The sequence below is a fragment of the Acanthochromis polyacanthus genome, chromosome 7, assembly GCF_021347895.1.
Source record: "Acanthochromis polyacanthus isolate Apoly-LR-REF ecotype Palm Island chromosome 7, KAUST_Apoly_ChrSc, whole genome shotgun sequence".
NCBI classification, from domain to species: domain Eukaryota; kingdom Metazoa; phylum Chordata; class Actinopteri; family Pomacentridae; genus Acanthochromis; species Acanthochromis polyacanthus.
Genome location: NC_067119.1, coordinates 31,443,736 through 31,463,699, shown reverse-complemented (window position 1 = coordinate 31,463,699; position 19,964 = coordinate 31,443,736). Strand labels below are relative to the sequence as shown.

At 40.1% G+C, this 19,964-nt stretch overlaps 1 protein-coding gene across 1 annotated transcript in view; it reads right to left on the bottom strand.

Annotated features, from left to right (window-relative positions):
- arvcfb (ARVCF delta catenin family member b) overlaps nucleotides 1-19,964 on the bottom strand; it is a 158,593-nt gene that overhangs the window by 7,688 nt on the left and 130,941 nt on the right. The window contains 7 exon segments of the mRNA XM_051951034.1: nucleotides 1,211-1,302; nucleotides 5,949-6,002; nucleotides 7,517-7,604; nucleotides 8,043-8,154; nucleotides 9,224-9,416; nucleotides 10,436-10,586; nucleotides 12,469-12,596. Of these exon segments, the coding sequence (XP_051806994.1) occupies nucleotides 1,211-1,302; nucleotides 5,949-6,002; nucleotides 7,517-7,604; nucleotides 8,043-8,154; nucleotides 9,224-9,416; nucleotides 10,436-10,586; nucleotides 12,469-12,596 (818 nt within the window).

The window sequence follows — 19,964 nt, the reverse complement described above, 5'->3', positions numbered from 1 at the left end:
TCAGCTGACATTGTCTGAGGACCAAAAAGACACTCAGCACAGTTGAACAGAAGCTCCACTGCTAACTGTTGATATAACTGCAGCTAACAATGGACACCACAGTGCTAAAGTATACCTGCTCCCAATGGTGCTCCCAGCTGCATAGATTCGGTGTAGGAGTATAAATCAAGCTGTAGTATGCAGGAAAAAATATGATACATATCTAGGGGCTGTTCCTGCCACAGCCTTTACTCAGTCTGGCAGCTTATGGTGGCTAAAGTTAGCAAACATTATGTAGCACTGCCATAACACTACAGTTTTAGCATTTATTAGCACTCAAATATGTCATCTGTTGCAACAGTGGAAGATGCTCAGGAAGAGTCCATAACGCAGGCTCTGTGCGCTTTTGTCTGTAGGTTATTAAAGCAAAACTTTGACTCAAATTGTATCAAGCTGAAACTATCACAAAGTAAAGACAATTTTATTGGAAATAAGAACAACCACGTACCAACATCAAACTAACATGTAGTTGCAACTTGGATCAAAACAATAAAACTGCAGACTATTAACAGAATTATTAACTCAGCCAAAGACTTCATTTCCATACACCTAAAGACACATATGTGACCTTAGTGGATTCCTTATTGCATTCACTGTAGTTACCCACAAGGCAAATCCTGTTCATCTAGCTCTAAAGGAGAAAAAGAAATATTTGAGTCATCTGACACCCGTCAAACATCCTTTGAAGTCACTATCCTGTGACTCCTCTTTGAGCAGGATTGCCAATCAGCCTGACAATAAACAAACTTCCGTTGCAGTGTAGCAGGTCTGTATAATCAGCAGACGAACACTTGATAATGCAGCATTCTGTTCATTGCCAAGGCAAGGGTCGTCTCCACGAGGAGCACTTGTTGGCAGTTCTTTTAATCAGTCTAAGATTAATTACTTTACAGACTCCAAAAGCTTACACTCAATTAACTGGTGGCTCACAGATCTGAGGCTGTCCACAGCACTGCGCTGGGGGGGCAACATGAACAGAGAATGACAGCTTCCATTCTCTTTAAAGAATCGATAGGATTAAGGGTCTCTAATGAGGACCACCACCGAAAACATAAAGAGAGAGGAAAAGAGATACAGAGGGAGAGGACATGTGATAATATTTCAATTAGACACCATTATTTCATGGTCTATGCCTCCGATCCTCAAGAGATCAGAGGAGCTCTGTCTGTACCTTTAATGGCTCCCGTTCTGTCAGGTCCACCGAGCCGTCGCCTGTCTTGTATTTGCAGTCTTTGTCCCTCTGGTCAATGGTGGAGTAACCATCTAATGAGGTCAGAGAACAATAGTTAGATAATTCTTCTTACTCTTTCACAAAAATAGAATCTGTCACTGTTGTTTTGACCTGTGTGAGGAGACAGATAGAGACTTTTCTACACTGGAATATTTAAAAAAATGTGCCAGGAAAGTTGTTGGAAACTGAAGAGTAGACTGCAGATGCTTCCATATTCTAAGTTTGTACTTGTCTGAAGTGTTTCTAGTGCTTATGATATTTACCGTCACAGTAGGTCTGAAGCTAACTAGATAAAGTATGTCAAGTTGCACTTGAAACTTTCCTCAAAACTATCTTTAAAAATGCACTCACGTACAGCATTTCAGCTAGGGGCTGTATTTATCAAGCATCTCAGAGCAGGTTGTCAGCCCTAACCAGCCACTTCTCAGAGAAATGTTGGTTTGGTTGTGCTGTTAAGATCGAGAACACACTTTTTATTTTTTTTCAAAATTCTGAGCCTTGGGCAGGCACAGCAAGGATATAAAAGGGTTTCAAAGGCGTCCTAACATGTTGGGTCAGTGTTGTAACTTCTGCACTCAGGTGTACACTAGAGCTCACTAACATCCAAGTGACATACATTTTGTTATCAGAGGGTGTACACAAGGCTCTATGTGCATGTCCATGTACCCTCTATAGTTTTGTGTCTTATGCTGTAAGGACACCAACATTAATGTGCTATAATACACAGACGCTGACCTCCTGCACATACATTTAATGGAGTCCTTCAGGCAGACTCCAAGCAGACAAATAGTGTAATAAGAACAATTAAGAATCTGTGGTGTTCACAGCTGTCTGTGTGAATGACTGCAACAGCGTAAAAAACCTTGATTATACTCTGATAACTGTTATTTTTGTAAAACTTTCTAGTGCACCTACAGTCACCTAAAGTCCACATGTTCTGCACATGCGCAGTGGATCGCCTTCTGTGTATTCCACTGCATGCATGTTACTATCCTTTACATCACCCTACATCTGCCCTAATTTAGGTCATGCTAAACCTGACAGATTATTGTATACTCATGGTAGGGCTGGGCGATTTGGTCTAAAAAAAAAATCTCTGATTTTTTAAAGAAAAATTCGAGTTTCGATTCGATTTTCGATTTTTTCTTTCAATGCACTTAAAATTACTGCAGACATCAGATATACTGTCAAAAGTAACTTTATTGCTGTAATTGTCCTCAGAATAAAAAAACGCATGTAAAAAATTTAATGAACAAGTTAATGACGCAAATTAATGAGGCTCTGTAATTCAACAATTTCCCCAGGAGCTGAGAGCATCTTTTAATCCGTGGGCAATTAATTCACCGGTGTGGTAATCGGGGAAATATGCTGTCTGGAGGCAGATGCTGTGCATGGTCCAGCTGTCGTTGCGCTGTGAGACTCATGTACGGCTGCATTGTCCGGCCACCTCCTCCAGCTCGTTGCGGATCTTTTGCCGAGTGGTATTGTACAGGTGAGGCAGTGCCACATTGGCGAAATACTTGCGACTGGGTACAACGTACCTTGCAGCTAACACTTTCAACAGCTGCAGTCAATTCTATGAAGGTAAATTTGTTTCTTTATTCTTCAATCGAAAAAAAGTTGCTCCAATCGCAAAACATGTTTTCAATCAGAAAAAACTTCACTTCAATCAAAAAAAACGTTTTCAATCAAAGAAAAAACTTGTTCAAATGCAAAAAAACCCATTTGAAACCCAAAAATTGCATATAAAAACGTTTTTTCTTTGATAGATTTTTTTTTTGGTTGAAAATACATTTTTTGATTGAAGTCATATTTTTGGATTTGAGCCATATTATGGGTAGGACATTTGTTTCTTTATTACTCAATCACAAAAGATATAACTTCAATCAAAAAAAAATATTTTCAATCAAAGCAAAAAAAAAAAAAGTGTTCGGAGTCTTTCGACTTTGTTTTGGCATTTGAACACCTTTTTTTTTTTCCGAATACAGTGAAAAAAGTTTTGAAGCCTGTTTCTTGCGATTGAATCATTTCGACACAAACATCCCACAGTGGGCGGATGCTTCTCCATTGGTCGGGCATGTTTGAGTGACAGGTGTCCACACCAATGACGAATCTCTCTCCAGAAGAAGCTAGAAGCTAGCTACTTGTGTGCGGGGAAGTCGTATGTTTGTGTGGCTGACCTGACACTGCATCTGTGGTTGCAGGCGCAGGCCACTACTTATTCCACCACCAGCTGCAGCTGCATTGTAGTATCCACGATACTGAATTTACTGTGAGTACAATGCCCTCAGCACACTTCATATTATAGGCTATATAAACACTGTTAAACACGTTATATTAACCCGTTGCGCTTCAGTGTCCCGCCCGCGGTTCACTTTGAGATCTGCATAAGCAATTTGCTAAATGTCTGAAACTGCAAACGCGATTATACAAACACTATACACCGAGAACGGATGGATGGATATTCGTTGTTTGTTGGACAAATGTGTTTATATTACCCGCTGTGGTAATCACATCTGAAAGTGGTTTATACCGGCGGATTCATGAGAATCTAAGCTTTCCATCGACGTATAGTGTTTGTATAATCGCGTTTGGAGCCTTCGGACATTCTTGAAATTCCTATGCAAATTAGTAAGTGTACCGCCGGTGGTACACTGAAGTTTTAAACATGCTTTGCAGCGAGGCTTTGTCTGTTGTTCGTCTGAAGCATCAAAACCGAACCAGTTCCAAATGATTGAGTTAGCTGTGCCTTTCTTTTGAATGAGTTCTCTGTTACATGCTGCCGCTGCCACGGGGAAGGGGGCTGTGTCACACCGCGCTACGGAAGCCCACGAGGAATGGGTGGACGGAAAGCGAAAGATGCCGGAAAGCTGCGGGGGAAAAATTCGAGTTTGCAAAATAAAAATCTTTTTTAGCAACAAATTCGATAAATCGATTAAATCTATTTTTGCCCAGCCCTAACTCACGGATAAGAAAAGTATAGAACCGGCATTACCAGGCTCTTGGGAACCACCATAAGATGGTGATCGGAGCGATAGACATGCATTACATGGGAGAAGATATTCATAGACTGAAATGAGACAACAAATATCATTTTCACTGAAACTGCATGAAATTGCATACGATGCCATGGTAATGTAGAAAATGTAGCTTTGCTGCAGTAAAGTTATGGATCTGTCACCACCAACAGCATCAGCAGTAATTCCACCTTAAATTAGATCCCAGGGGATAACACAAAGTCAGTCATTTCTCTGCTACTCAACGTAAATTGAATTAACACAATGGAGTTTATTCATGTGTCTGTCTATACTGTAAAATAAACATTAACAAGCTACACAGATAATTTAAATTGTTCGTTCACATTTGCCAACACAGAGTGACATTGTTCACATCAGCTGATGAGAGTGGAGGTGTAGCAATATCAAAACAGCAATCATCACTGGAAAATAAATAAATCATATTTATGCATATGAGATGTTGAGAATTTTGAATTTCAGAACTGTTTAACCCGATAACATACAGTTTTCTAGTTCATTTTCCAATAAGTAGTGTAATTAAAATTCTCGCATCCCTCACCAACTGACACTATCATCTTGTTCCAGCCGTTTATTAAATAAATGTGATAAATAAACGGAGAGAAATACCCAAAGTCAAGGTTTGTTTTTTGCATTTAAGCCCTTTTTTCCTGTCAGGATGTTATCAAATACAAAAACTGTAGACGTCTTTTGAATCATTTTAAATGAACGTCACCAACGTTGAGTTGGAGACATCTGTTAATTTATCTTTGCAAAGATAAATTACTTCATTAGAAGTTAAAACTTCACTTTTGTTTTGTGGGTCTGTATGCATAGGATCAGTTTATTATGACTGATCCACTGACAGGTCACTGCTTGTTATGAATCTCAAACAGAAACTGTCAGAGAGAAAGATGTCATCCTAAGTTCTACTTTGTGGCTGTAAGTTTTGTGAAACAGTAGCCTCACACTTTCTCTTCGAAAAAATTCTTCTCTCATGAATAACTCTAAACTTCTACTATGGTGAGGAGTGTTTTTAGTCCTAGTGTTACTCGCACAATTCCTTGGAGGGATGGTGAGATGTCTGATAAATACAGGCCTGGAGGCTTGGAGAAAAAACAGAGCTATGAACCCCAGGAGAGTGGCTTTGGGTAAGAAGACGGAAAAAAACAAAGTACAAAATTCTTATTCTATCATCCTCGATGGCCACAAATGAATACAGAAAAATTCTTTAAAAAGACAGTGAAAGTTGCAAATCTATATTATTAACAACAGAAGAAATATTTACTTTGATGGAAACACAGCAGAGGAAATCTGTCCTTTGGTACATTCAGAGTACACTCATTATGCAGTAGGAGAACCACCCCCATCTTTCAGTGTTGAGCTCCTAATGAAGGCCCAGCTTTGTACAAACATCTTGTCAAGAGAGGGGTCTTGCATACAGCATCAAAGAGCACCATGTGTGAAGCTCAGTCCAAAGCCATCATACTGAGATCAGAGTGTTCAGTGGTTCAAATTTCAGATGAAAAAAACATTTTTGGCAACGGTTAAAGAACTAGTAGAAGAGATGTCGAATCAAAGAAGGCTCTATTGGACACTGGAGAGAGATTAGAAGAGAGCTAGCTCTTCTTTGGCTAAGGACCATCATGCAGTCTGGCTCTTACCTGGACCCAGCTCATCCATAGGTATCATATCACCACTGCCACATTTCCTGGTGCCTGAAAAGCATTCATATGCCATTTGTACAAAAAGCGGCACACAAACAAACTGAATCATTGAGCCAAAAACTCTGCTGCTTTTCAGGGTAATGGTTCTCGGCCAGTGATTGAATAATGCAAATTAAGAGTGGGCAGACATGAGCGCCGCGATTCATGTGCATGTATGGATGCAAAAAAAAAGAAAAAGAAAAAGGCACAGGGCCAAAAATCAGGACAGTAAAACTGCTGCTGTGCTATTGACTCCTCTGTCAAAGAGATGTTTGTTGTTGGGCCAATGTACTTCACAGGTTCCCTTTCCACCCACACATATACTGCTGCTGTTTTAGAAAACCTCTCTCCCAGTTGTTTAAATGTGGATTCAGCTTAAAGTTGGGGGAATTTTCTTTATCCACAGCACTATAACATCAATTATAAACTTATGCTGCTCTTCATTTCTTTATCTTCCAATAAAACTAACTCTTTTACTGTTGAAGGTAATTATAAAACAGCAGCAGTATGTTGTTCTTCTGACCATTATGAATAGCATTACTGCAACACTTAACACTCCACAGCTTCACCACGCAGGGGATGAGAGTAGTAATGTGGCAAGCAATCGATACAGCCATGAGAAAATAAAACATACATGTTCTCAGCAAGTGGACACACACTGAGTCAGGGGCTGTTTTACCACTGACTGTTAGTACTTTGCTTAAACCTGCTTTGAGGACTGTGGGGGCAGGGTTACTCTTTATCAGGATAATCTTGACAAAAAATACAATTAGTTTACTTTATGTTCTTATTTCTACTTTTAGGTTGTTTTAATGGATGAGTCTGGAGACTTTTTTCTTATCAACAGATTCCATGAAAAAGCAGAAAACTAAATGAAAATACTGCGAGTATAGCCAAAACCTAATATATTTCTTCTTATTCTATCAAAAGCACGTCATTATGTCACACTACTATGGACATGAGCACTGTAGTTTCATTTCTAATCAAACCCACATTCACAATCTTGCTGCTGAAAATACTTAAAAATGTGTATTCATCCCCAGCTGGAAATAGTTTCTCAAATATGTACCGTGCAAGTTTTATTTATGTTTTATATTTTCATCATGCCCCCATGTATGACGACCATAAAGCCATTTTAATCCATTTAAGATAACATTTGCTGAATTCTACAGTGCCTAGCTGGTGTAGGAAATTGCTGAGTATTTTTAAAAGTGTAATTAAACAGTTGTAACGTGTCTAAAGGTAGACATTTTCAAAATGAATCAACTTAACTTGCGGCTAAATGCTGACGAGCACATTGTTTTGTCAGTGTTTTCATAGAGACTGTTGACAAAATGCTTCAATCTTCAGACGTAGCTCAATTTTGAGACAAAGTATTTATTTAGTGAATCATTTTTATATCTAGTAAGCTACATAATAGTGTCATTTAATTGTTCGTCATGTTGCTCCTCCCTTGTCCTACCCATTTAGTCCTCTAAACAGGAAAAAACAGCAACAAGCCCTGACGCACGCACACAGTGACTGACCTTGGTTCTTCTCCATCAAGGGCAGAGTGGTGTCGTCATAACCTGGCTTGCCGTTCTTGGTTGCTTTAGGGGTGGCTGTCACAGTGGGCTGAGAGGAGAGCGAGCAGCGGAACGTCATGTACTTCTCACTATACTATGTACTGTACAGCAGAAGACTTCATTTTCTCTCTTAAAGCCACATTCAATAGACGATTGTTAGCACCATTTTACAGGATAAATATAAATTAATTGTGTTGTAATCTATGTAATAAGTTGGTTCATACACACGTGTTCTTTCAAATATTAGTCACTGGAGACTTGTCTGTAATTATTTTATGAAATCAGGAGAGGCTAATGACGCTATTAAAACATTTTGTCATGCAAATGCTCTCTGTGCAGCACTTCATTACTGGAAAAGTGGTTCTTCTCAGAATTCTACGCATCTAAATGTTTAATAATATTTATCAAAAGCCTGATATTACACTAACATAGCTTCAGGTCCAGATTGCATGTGAAGGGTAACTTATACAAGATCATGTTTCTGTACCTGGAAGTGGCTCTTGTTCCAACCGTCCTTGGTCAAGGCGTTCCTCAGGTCCTTATAGCTCCACACCGTCTGCAGCACGTGGGATGCTGCCTTCGTTTCGCGTGCTGATTGGCTGAGGGGGCCGCAAGAATAAAGAGGGTATAAATGAAGAAATTACTAGAGCAATTAAAGTCAGAAACCCCATCTAACCCAAACACAGTGACGGCTGGGCGTGCTAGCGAGGCGCTGCTGCAATCAATCTCGCTATTCAAAGACGTCGAGGCCCCCTGAGCGGCTTTGGGGTCTAGTTTTTAATTCATAACCAGATGAGTGCACATTTCATTTCATTAGCTACCTCTGAGCCACCAGTATTAATTACATGTGGGTGGGTGAGTGGGAGTGGGGGGCTCACTTCAAAGAAAGCTAATCTCACGAGGCTGAGAGGAAACATAGCTATTTGGTCTGTGAATGAACTATGTATATTCATGCTAGCGTATGATCAATACTGCACCACACAAGGACGACATTTTTAAAAGTGTTCTTGATCTCACATTGAAAGTGTGGCGTGGCACAGACCACTTTGTTTTGCAATGGTTAACACCGTGGTGAAATAAGACAGCTCTTGAAAATATCAGCCTGAATATGTGTTTTCACTACCAGGTTGTGAAGCAGAAGAAGGACACTTAGTGTATGAGTAGCAGCTTCAGAGGCATCCCTCTATAACAATGGCCTCCAGCTCTAAAAGCCTGTTAATTAATGTGCGGTGGGTAGAGGTGTCTGTAGGCTCAGGATTGTTAGAATATAGTATTGTGGTAGCCAAGCTTGTGCCATTAGAGACACATTACATTATCTCCCATGAATATTAATACAAAGGCTCGTGATGCACGTTGCATTCAAGGTCATGCTATAATTATTACATGTATAATGTCTCTAAGGTACACCCACACTTCTTGCATGGTTGACATAAAAATGAGCCTTTGGTCCACTGTCCAATATATCCATATATATACTGTATATGCACACTATTTGGCTGTGTGTATAAAGCTAAATTAGTAGATCAAATCCTCAGCAGAATTGCAACAGCAATTTAATTCAAATATGACAATATGCTGCTTTTTATTAGCTCAACCTAATCAGCCATAAATCAACATGATTTACATTCACAGTACAATATCTGTTTAGATGCATCTAAAAGCCCTCACCTGGTCCTGTTGATGGCGACCAGCTTCTCGATGGCCTGGGCCTGGATGAGGGAGCGAGCGTTTTCAGAACTGTCGGTAACAATCTCGTGGATGGTGTTGAGGATGGCGACCACGGTGTCCTCCTCCAGGTTCTTGGCTGGTCGCTGCTGACCGCTGGGCAGGTTGCTCACCAAATCCCGCATGGCATAACTTCCTACAAGGTGCAGCATATTGTTTGAGGTTAACCAGGTGATAGTACTGCGATAGTAAGGCATAATTTGAAGTGCCATCAAATTTGTGTTCAATGTAATTAGTATATTATTAAAAATGCCATAACAAGTCACGTAGTACTGAGTCTTCTGCATATTTGATGTAAAGCTCAGATCAGTTTCAGCAGAATTTCACACAATATTTTTGATAAAAGGCTCCATTTATCTTGATTTGATTCAATAAAATTCCTGTTATTTGCTTTGGAAAAATATTTTATCATGTGGCATTGACATATATAAGAAATTCAGCTGTTATTCTGTATTGGCATGACATTAACTCTGTTGGAACTTAAGTTTTTACATATAGAACAGATGTGTTGGAATCTGAAATCAAGTAGATATAGGTGAAGTCAAAATCAATATCGAAATCAAAGTATTTCAAGGGCATTTTGACATTTTTTCAAGTCTGTCATCACACACTGCTCTCATGCCCATTAGTAAACTGACATATTTTTGGTCCCTGTAGCTGCTCGTAGTCTGATTCTGTAGAGTCTGTAAGACATATGGCATGGTGCTTTCACTCATGCATTCTTAGCTGTTCGAGTTGTCCTCTGTTGCACTTAATTTGACAAGCTCAGTCTGCTTAGGCACCGCATTAGCTTTGGCTGAACCTTGTGCTGCATTTTTTGTGCAAAAAGAAAACAGTACATTTTGTCCTCCATTTCTTACAATGAAATTGCATCAGCAAAGGAATCTCTTCAGGGCCGGCATGAACAGAGGGAATAATTACAGCTACCAATAAGTATTACAGTACACATATGAACATGTGAGCGTTGTTAAAACTAGTCTCTGACCAGTCTGAAATTTGAACCAAATCTTTAATACGAGATGTTTTTTTATAGTCCTAAGGCAGACCCTCATTATTGTAACTACAGTTACAATCTAAAGCAAAAACAACATCCACTCTATCTGAGTCAATCGCAGATCTTGAATGAGTGTGCGTGATTCTGCTAGCGGTTCATACCAATCAGATCCTTGTTGCGGCGGTCGATAGACAGGTTGCGCAGGGCGATGGCCACAGCTCGGACCACTTTGTCTGAGTCAGAACGTAGCAGCTCCACCAGGATGGGGAGACCTTTCTCCTTACGCACCGTGGCTCGGATGTAGTTGGACCACTGAAGGGCAGAAGGAGGGCATGTAGTGACTTCTTTGTATAATTTCAAATGTGAACCTCGAGTGCATGCTGCCAGCAGCTTCCTGTTTGACATTCATGCAGCCCCACAGATTCCCACCAGGGAGCTGTCCAGCATGACCACGCTTCCTTTTTTCCCTCCTGACCACTGGGAAAGCATCGCATTCCAGGTCACCTTCAGGACACCAGTCCAAGGAGGAGAAGATATTTTTTTTACGCGCGCACACACACACACACACACACACACACACACACACACACACACACACACACACACACACACACACTCAGCCATTCACTCAGTAACGACAAGACAGTTCATCACTGCTCCTTAGGCTTGACTAATTCACAACATTACACAGCGGGGCTGTGAGTGGACATGTGACATAATTTGTCTTAATTTAAACATCAGTAGATTTTACTTCTCATTTTTGTGTAACATGAAACATTAAGTTTGACATAAAAGGGTTTCTCTTCGAGGTGCTGACACCCCAAGAGATGTAATTAAGCAGCGGACAGGCGCTGCTGAGCCACCAGGTGGCAGTAGTAAGCCTTGGAAAACAGCTCAATCTTTGTGGTACTGAGCAGAAGCAAAGAATGAAGAGGATTTAAAGTAGAAGCTCGGATATTCTCTCAGGGAGCAGGACATGCTTTGTCCGGGTTCCAGATGTGACAGTCTGATGTGTTCGCAGCTCCACAGGTTCCTGAGGGTAGTCAGGCATTCTGATCAGCCTCACCAGAGACAACACCCGATAGGAAAGAATGATTTCACCCCAAAATGCTCACCTTAGCTGAAAATCACTACCACTGAATTATTCACAACACTAAATGTGAGACTCAGAGAATGTGAAGCTATGAAACTAAAAAAAAAAATCAAAAGATTTCAGGTGTTTTTTTCCACTTGAGCTAGAAGAGCTTGTTGCTTACAAAATCCGAGGACTGAAGGATGTACAGTCTGACGCATGGGTGTTAAGAGAAGCACTTTTTGTGATAATGTCGCTGTGGGTTGAAAACAGCCAGTATGTTGAAAAACCATAAGTGACCGCTCTTGCCTGAGGTGCCGCTCATAAACTGGCATCTGACAACTAGCCTTTACGGTTGATAATTCACTGCTGCCTGCAAGTCAGACAGCCTCTCAGCAGCTCTACAGCCACTCTAATTGGAATAAATATCTGAAGCTGGCTGTAGAGGTTCTCATCTCATTCATCATCACAAGCGAACATCTACCAGAGATGAGTGTGGTGTGCATTAGTTATATAACCATCATCTAATCATCTAATTCCATCTGGGTGGAAGGTCGTGACCAAGAGAGGTGTCATCAATACCCTTCCTATTTTACTTAGCCTTACCGTTGTCCTGTCGATGTAGATTGGGTCTACATAAAATTGCTAAATGTAGCGCTAAAATTCTAATGCATCTACACAAAAAATGTGTTTCCATTTTCATCTCTGATCAGTGCTATTTGCTGTTCATATCCTTCAACTCTGACAGTACAGTGCCTATCTGTCTTGATGCCAGTCCCTGACTATCTGACAATCAATTTTTGATAAAGATTTTACTGTCTGAGCTCCCTGCTGCTTTGTTCAATAGTGTCTCTGTCTTGGAATTTGTTTCTGCTTCAATTTACATAGTTGCTATATGGTTTGGCCATGGAGGCAGGTCTTTCTGCCTTCTAGGTCTATTTGACTGTAGGTGTTGTTGCTCTTGCCCGTTGCAAGAGATGTGCTACCAAAAGATCAATGTCAAGGACATAGCTGGAAAAAGTTTAAAAAAAAAAAAAAATCAGACAGAACACACTCAGGAAAATATAAAATCAGACAGAACATAGTGTCTTTGTATTGTACCCTCCCCAACCAAGGACTCACAGTCCACTGTCCAGCGCTGAGGTTTTGCAGAGCCCCGGCAGCTGCCTCCAGGGTGTTGTAGTTCTGGCTCTCTGTCAGCAGAGATAGGTAGAGCCTCACCACTTCTGGCTGATACAGCAGCTCAAAGCCTGCAGGGAAATACAAAAACACAAACACGCTGGTTAGAATCCCTGGCAAAACAGGCCAGCAAAGGTGCCGGCAGTACAGTGTTGGGGTTTATCTCGGCCCAAGGGGAGTGTTCTCTGGCACGGCAAAACAGGAAAGAAGTTTGGGTCAGCCATAACGAACAATACCTCTGGTTACAGTAGACAGCTATGTCAAATGCCACAAACTTTTGATTGCAGCTTGAAAAATGTGAAAACGTACACCACTCCTCAGCTTTCATTATGGAAAAAATGATAGGAATTTAACTCCAAACTGTCAATTTGCTTTTTGAATAGGTGGTTTCATGAAGAAATGCTGGAACGGTGCCCAGTAAATTTCCACTTAGTAATACTAAAGCAGCTCCATTGAAAACACTTCAGTATTATAAATGAGGAGAACACAAGAAGGAGAAATTATTGATTCAACAGCCCTGACCAAACCCTGGGTATTTGAGAGGGAGGTTTATCTCGCTAGCACATAAGACATTCCACCACAGTCAATCATTAGGCCTCCCTCTGATGGAAACGTAATTACATTATCAGCTATTAGACAGTGCAGGCACAGGGAGAGACACAGGCGTGGAATCGCATCAAATCAGGATTACTCATTCAAGGTTTTTCTTATTTTGCACAAACAGGTTCATCACGAAGTGTTTTACAAGGGACACAAAAAACTATCCAATTAAAGGGTGGAGATCTTAGAGTGTTAACATTTCTTCTGTCGAGGCCATTTAGAGCTGTTCACCTCTTTGGAGGGAGTCATATTTTTTCATGGGTTGATACATCACACCTCAGGAAGGGAAGGCGCCTGACAATAATGTTTTTTTCCTTTTATAATATTAAAAACCTCCTCTGAGAGTATCATTTTCTACCTTGTTAAGACATCCATATGGTGCTTTTTATATGTTTGAAGATACAAGATGAACAACAGAGGCAGTCAACACCGTAAGTGAGCATTTTCTTCTTTGAAACGCAGTGTATTGAGGACACTCTCAAAAACACAGATTCAGAATTCGGCGGTTATGTACTGCACATTACAAACCAAAGGAACTAATTCAGCTTGATTGGCCAGCAGGAGGCAACCCCTCTGGTTGCAAACGTCCATGAAAAAAAATCTATTTCTTACTTGATTTGTTATTTCAGTTAATATTTTCCTGATCAGCTTTTGGTCTTGCTTGGTCGTTTCAAGACTTTTTGAAGACAGCACTATGTTTATCTGGTAAATTATGGTTCCATTTTGAGCAAAAATGACAGTAAAGAGTTTAGAGTGGGGCTACTTTGTAAATGACAGGCTCCTCCTCCTGTACCAATGTGTGTAGTGTACTCGAGCTCCCAGTCAGAAGTGTCAAAAGCCCAAGATGGCAACAGTCAAGTGCCAGATTCATGGCTTCAAAACGGTAGTCCACAAAGCAGAGGGTGACATCATGGTTGCCTTGTCCATCTTTTATGTACAGTCTATGGCTATAACACACCAAGGCTTCAAGAGACGTCTGCAGCCCAGATCACAAGTTAGCTGATGCTTTGAAACCGGTGGCTAAAACTGTCTTTTACGGAAATACAGCTTCCTTCCTATCCTCTACAAGAGCACACAAGCAATTTTAAAACCGTCTTCTATCCCTAAAGGCTCAAATGAAAGAAAATATAATTAGTTGTTTCTTCCCATGTCTTCCGAGGCCAGTATTTAAAAGGTTCTATTCAAAAACCCCTGTATTATGTGGGAGGGCATATACAATATGGTAGCCTATTTGACAGTTCACAAGGTGAGTGCTCTTGTCACAATGTGACTTCTATGGACGGCCAATTATAAAACCTCTAAAAGGGCATTTTAAGGTGACATCTCCTTTTATATTGACTTCTTCAGTAGAAGAAAAGAAAACAGTGAAAGAGATAAAAGAGTATTTTGTGTGATAGAAAGGAACAACAAAAATACATAAGCTGACATTTGCACCTCTAAATCCACATCTCACACTTATAATTGGCAGAAAGCAGAAGCCAGGGTGCATCTCAGATTGCCTGATCCAGACACTGCAAAATTGTTGTTAACACTCAAAAAAACTGGGGTTTTCTTCCCTGCGGCATCTCCCCTCAAGATCATGCCTCCAGAATGTGTGTGGGAGGAACTGCCACATAGTAAGAATGTTACTGGAGGTGCTGCTTGAGAAATCTTGTACTTACTTTCAAAGAAGCAGCAGAATCAGGAGTCATCAGACCCCAGTTGTAACCATGTGCTAAAACATGAATCACATGAATAGGTTTTCTCAGGGGCGATGCGAGAGGGGAGAGCCTGCAAACCAGACACTCAGCAACATTCTGCGTGCTCCTCATATTTCTGGGCCTACTGGGTGCACACTCAGCAAACTGGAGACCATCATGCAGGCAGTCCTGTTGACAGACATTTCATCTCCAAGGCAGATTCCCTCTGCACAAAATGTCAGCCATGTTGAACCTCTGCAAGGTTTGTCTACACTCCAAAACTGTGAATATTATGACAGCATCTTTTTTGTACTATAATCTGCAAATCCACACTTCCTCCATCTTGTAATTCCTGAGGTTTTGGTTTAGCAACCAACTGAGCCGACTTATGAAATGGGAGTGCTACAAATGACGGACTGGAACAAAGAAGACATGTACTGTTCAACAAAGGATGATGAGAATGGAGGGAAATTCACTGGGCCTTTAAACTAATTCCTTTATCCTTAGAGGAATTTTCTCACTATCGAGCCACAAAGTATGTCTGCCAGAGCCTTCAGTCAGCATCTTTAGCAGAGGCTTAATGTCAGCACACAGTCCCTTAGGTCCCTCCTAATTAGCACTCGCCAGGTCGAGCTCTGTTGGCAACTGTACTGGCAACCGTAAGTGTTGTTGTTGTTGTTGTCATCAGCCGTCTCCTGCTAGCCTTTTGGCCTGCTAGCTGTCAGTTTGTTAGGCAGAATTACAATTGGGACAGGGAGATGAGCTGTCAGTGAGATGTGACGTTAGCTCAGGGCATCCCACAGTCCCATTTTCTGTGACAGACTGAAAACATGAAGAGATGACTTAAATATGAAAGTGGAGTCAATGCAAATCAACATATGAGTTGCAACCATATAGCTACAAACAGTACACTATATGGTGCAGTCTCAGTAGTGGAACAAGTCTTAAAATCCTCACAGCATAGTAACTCTTCCTTTCTTCCAACCCTGCAATTACTGAGGATGAACTAAATATATAGTATATTGTTAGGTATACGCCAGAAGTAATAAGTAGGTAATAATTGAGTACTCAGTGGAAATACAACTGAACTACAAAAGAAAAAACATCACTATTACCCAATAGACTCGAGTACTAGTTATGACGTGTTTAGGTTAGAAAGAATTTAGATATAACTGTGTACTCCTGTGGAAACAACTCCTCTATTATCCACAAATTCAAGTTGAAATTGTAGTTATCTGGGGTCTGTGTTCGTAACAATCTGAGTTTACTTATGCACTATAAAGACTTTAAGATATTATTTTCCTATAAATACAGCCCTTTATATAGGATTTTTTTGATATTATTTAGAAACTGCAGAAGAGTTTTTATTTAAGTTGAAAAATCCTATTCTAAATATCTATTCATATTTAGTAAAAGCCTCACGTGTCATTTTAAATCCTGGATATTTTCTTGCAGATGTTCTTCAGTAAGTGAGCTGAGATTTTTTAAAAAGAAGAAAAGGAATAAAAGGAAGCCTTGTTGGTGTCCGTCCATTGGTTGGTATCCAAGATTAACTAACGACAAGAAAAAGCACTGTGTTTAAATATCACTTAACTAGAAGAAACATGTAGCTAAAGCTAAAACAGTTCTTCTATATATCAACCATAAATCAAATGATTAACTGTAGTCTAAAATGAGGTGCTGGTACAAAATAACCTACCCCACTCCAGACTGAGCTCAACTCTATGGTGTGTTTTTGCTGCTTTCGTTCATTGTTTTACTTCATCATGACTTTACAATTTGCAGTTCTACTGTTTGTGGTTTACTCTCACTGTTCTTATCTGTGTTGTAGTTGTAGCTCCAGTAGTTGTTTTTAGTGAATAGTTCTAATAAGGCTACTGCATGCTACCTGTGCCCTGTCAAACACAAATCAAAATTAGCCAGTGAAGGTTTCACAATATCTAGCTGCTATAAAGAACAGTGGAGGCAAGGTTAGAGGTACAAGTAAAGAAAATATTGGACCCACATTCAGCAGTTGGACATCAGTACGTCTCCAAATAAATGCTAATGTTGCTCTGTACATGCTTGGATGTCTAACAGGCGATTGTTTCCAAAGATATCAACTTTGTAAGTGATAGTGTGTCAGTGCTAGTCTTCAGTGTTTACAGCTTGTTTCTGCGTTCAAAACAGCAAATGATTGCAGGTTTAAACACTAAAAGTACACAATTCTTACTGTAAAGAGTTATATTTATGTAAAGATTTAAATTTCATACTTTCATACTAGTGTAGATTACTAATCATTTTGTAGTTTTTCATCTGGTGATGAAGTAACAAAATAACTATTACAAATGGATGTCGAACAAAAAGTAAAAAAGCACAGTGTTGCCTCAGAATTAGAAGTTCCTCAAAAATACACTCCTATATGCAGTTGGAGCCACAATGGTTAATTAACCAATCACTGACTATTGTGGCAATCAACCAGTCAATTTGGGTAATTTTAAAAAAAAGAAAAGCAAGCCAAAATGCTGTAATTTCAAGCTTTGTAAATATGAATATTTTCTTGTTACTTTACTTGTCTATGACAATAAACTGACAAAACAAGACATTTGAAGACATCATGTTGGGCTCAGAGAATCACTGATCATCATTTTCTGGTGTTTTAAACACAAAACAACTGATTAAATAATCAAGGAAAAAAATCAACTGATTAATTAACAATGAAAGTAACCCTCAGTTTCAGCCGCATATGCAGTATTTTACTACATGTACTAAATTATGTTCCACCACCATCAGGCCCATGTACACAAAAGAGCAAATGTCCTTCTACAGTCACCTAGCGGACACACAAGTAAACAATACAAAAACAAAGCTCTATAAATAAGTACATTAAAGTGTAACTAACATTATTGCCAGCTCCCAGTGAGTTCATCCCAGTGTGTCTATTTCCACTGCAAGTGTGTTGGCGTGGCAAACATCACACACAAAGTGTGGCCTTCTTACAAGACTCCTGCTGAGCTCTGATAAAGAAACGAGTTCACACAAAAACACACACAGACACCCAGCTTCGCCACACACAAACATAAATGGGCACAGTCAGTAATGCACACAGGAAATGCTCCTGAGATCTAAGCTCATCCCTAAATGAGGTGAGAGGGGAGGAGCAGCAGGTTATTTTTCAAAGCAGAAGACGATGGTGACAACTCCCGCAATTGAGGCGAAGCTCAATTAGTGCTTGGGCACTGAAGAGAAGGGGCTTTGTGGTGCTGCAGTGCATGAAAACTGGGTTAGAAACAAAGTTAAGTTGAAGTGATTGAGTGACGCTTGGTGCAGAGCCGTGGCATTAATTTGGTTCAAGTGGCTTCACTATTGGCTGCAATTAAAGCCAAGGTGTAGCTGTGTGACAGGCTGATAAATGATAATGGATTAACCGATGGTGAGGCAGAGACACGCACACATTCATACATGTATGTGAACATAATGAAGTCTCTTCTCTAACGCGCTCAGACAAACACTTCTCTGGCTCTCAGCGATCAGCCATACTCTCAGCTGCATTTAGGCAGAACACCTCCAAACACATAAACATATGTGTTACAAGGGGCATGTCAAAAAGCGTTGTTCATCGATCCTGTCTGCCTACACCATGAACAGGGTTTCTTCCTGCATCTACACAAGTGCTCCATATATTTACTGCTCCATTTCCAGAACACTCAGCACAGGGCAATTTCATCCAAACAGGGAGGACAAGATGGCGATCACTTCTTACAAGTCATAGGGGAATTTACAGTGCCGTGGAAAGAAGAAAGCAATGGAGGAAGACAGAGGAAGCGACAGACGGAAAAATAGAAAACAGCATAAATAAATAAAAATCCCTCCTATCTAACAAAGTGAATGATTTCCCTGTAACAGTTATAGGAGAAGGAGCTTTCTACTCATTGTTAAGTCTCTCCAGGTGAGCATCAGCACAAGAAATGGAACACAAAGCAGTAGAAGAAGTAGGAGAAATGCTTATAGAGCAGTGCTGACCACAGGGTCACATTCTGCCCCTGTGAGGAGGCCGCATAAATACATGAGACCATTCCAGTGGGGAAGCCTCAAGTCTTGGAGTCTCAAGTCTTGGAGTCTCAAGTCTCATTCCACATCTGAAACGTGTGCACATTTAACCCTGCCAGCACTGTTTTTAAGGTAAGAATGCCTTTATATAAGTCCATGCAGGGACAGGAGACAGTGCCATAGTGCTAATGAAGACTTTGGCGGGGCAGAGCCACAGCGCAGCGATGGCTACAGCAGCACATCATTAAAAGTAGCATGCCACCGACGCAATAATGGTTGTGACTCATTCGGGTTCATTAAAAACCAAAAGGTGAGTGGTGGAGCCACATAAACAAAACCAGTAAATTGGCAGGGTTCATGGATGCTTGAATCTCCTTCAACAGTTCTGCTCAGAGTCATATAGTGTTTAGTCACATACTGTCAGTGTTGTTGTTGTTGTTGTTGTCGTTGTTCGTGATACTTGGAGGAGAACCAGATGGACAGAGTTTACAGACCAGTGGCAGTTTTTCAATGCGTGATTGGTAATTAGAATTGGAGCAGCCATAGTGTATGCAATCCGTGTATAAATACAGACAGAGCAGCTTTGGAGAAGTTCAACAGGCCTACGTTTCTAATGTACATAACTGACATTATATAGGGAATGCTTACCATTGCTCAGACGAAGGTTTTATTTATCATAAGGTCAAAAAAATTATTACAAATCGATCAACCAGAGGTATTTTTTCTTAGTCAACCAAAGATGTCTTAACTGATTCTTATGTAATTTTTCACGTAGAATCCAATTCTGCCTCATACGTTTTTGTATCATGCATACTTAATGAGTTAATTAGCATTTTTGCATAACTTAGTGTTAAAATTAAATTTCTTCAAAATGCAGCTGCATTTCACATAATAAATGACAAATTTTCATATTTCTGTATTTATTTGAACTTAAACCATCAATTTAATCTACAAGAAAATGGGCATTCTACTCATCAATTTAATGTATCAGTCACAATTTTTAAAAGCAGTATTTATTGTGTACAGACTTTATCATTTTCTCAGTTGATCATATTAATCTTATATATTTAAAACGTTACCAGAATTCAACAATAAACTTCTCTGATATAATAATTATGTCAACATTAGACC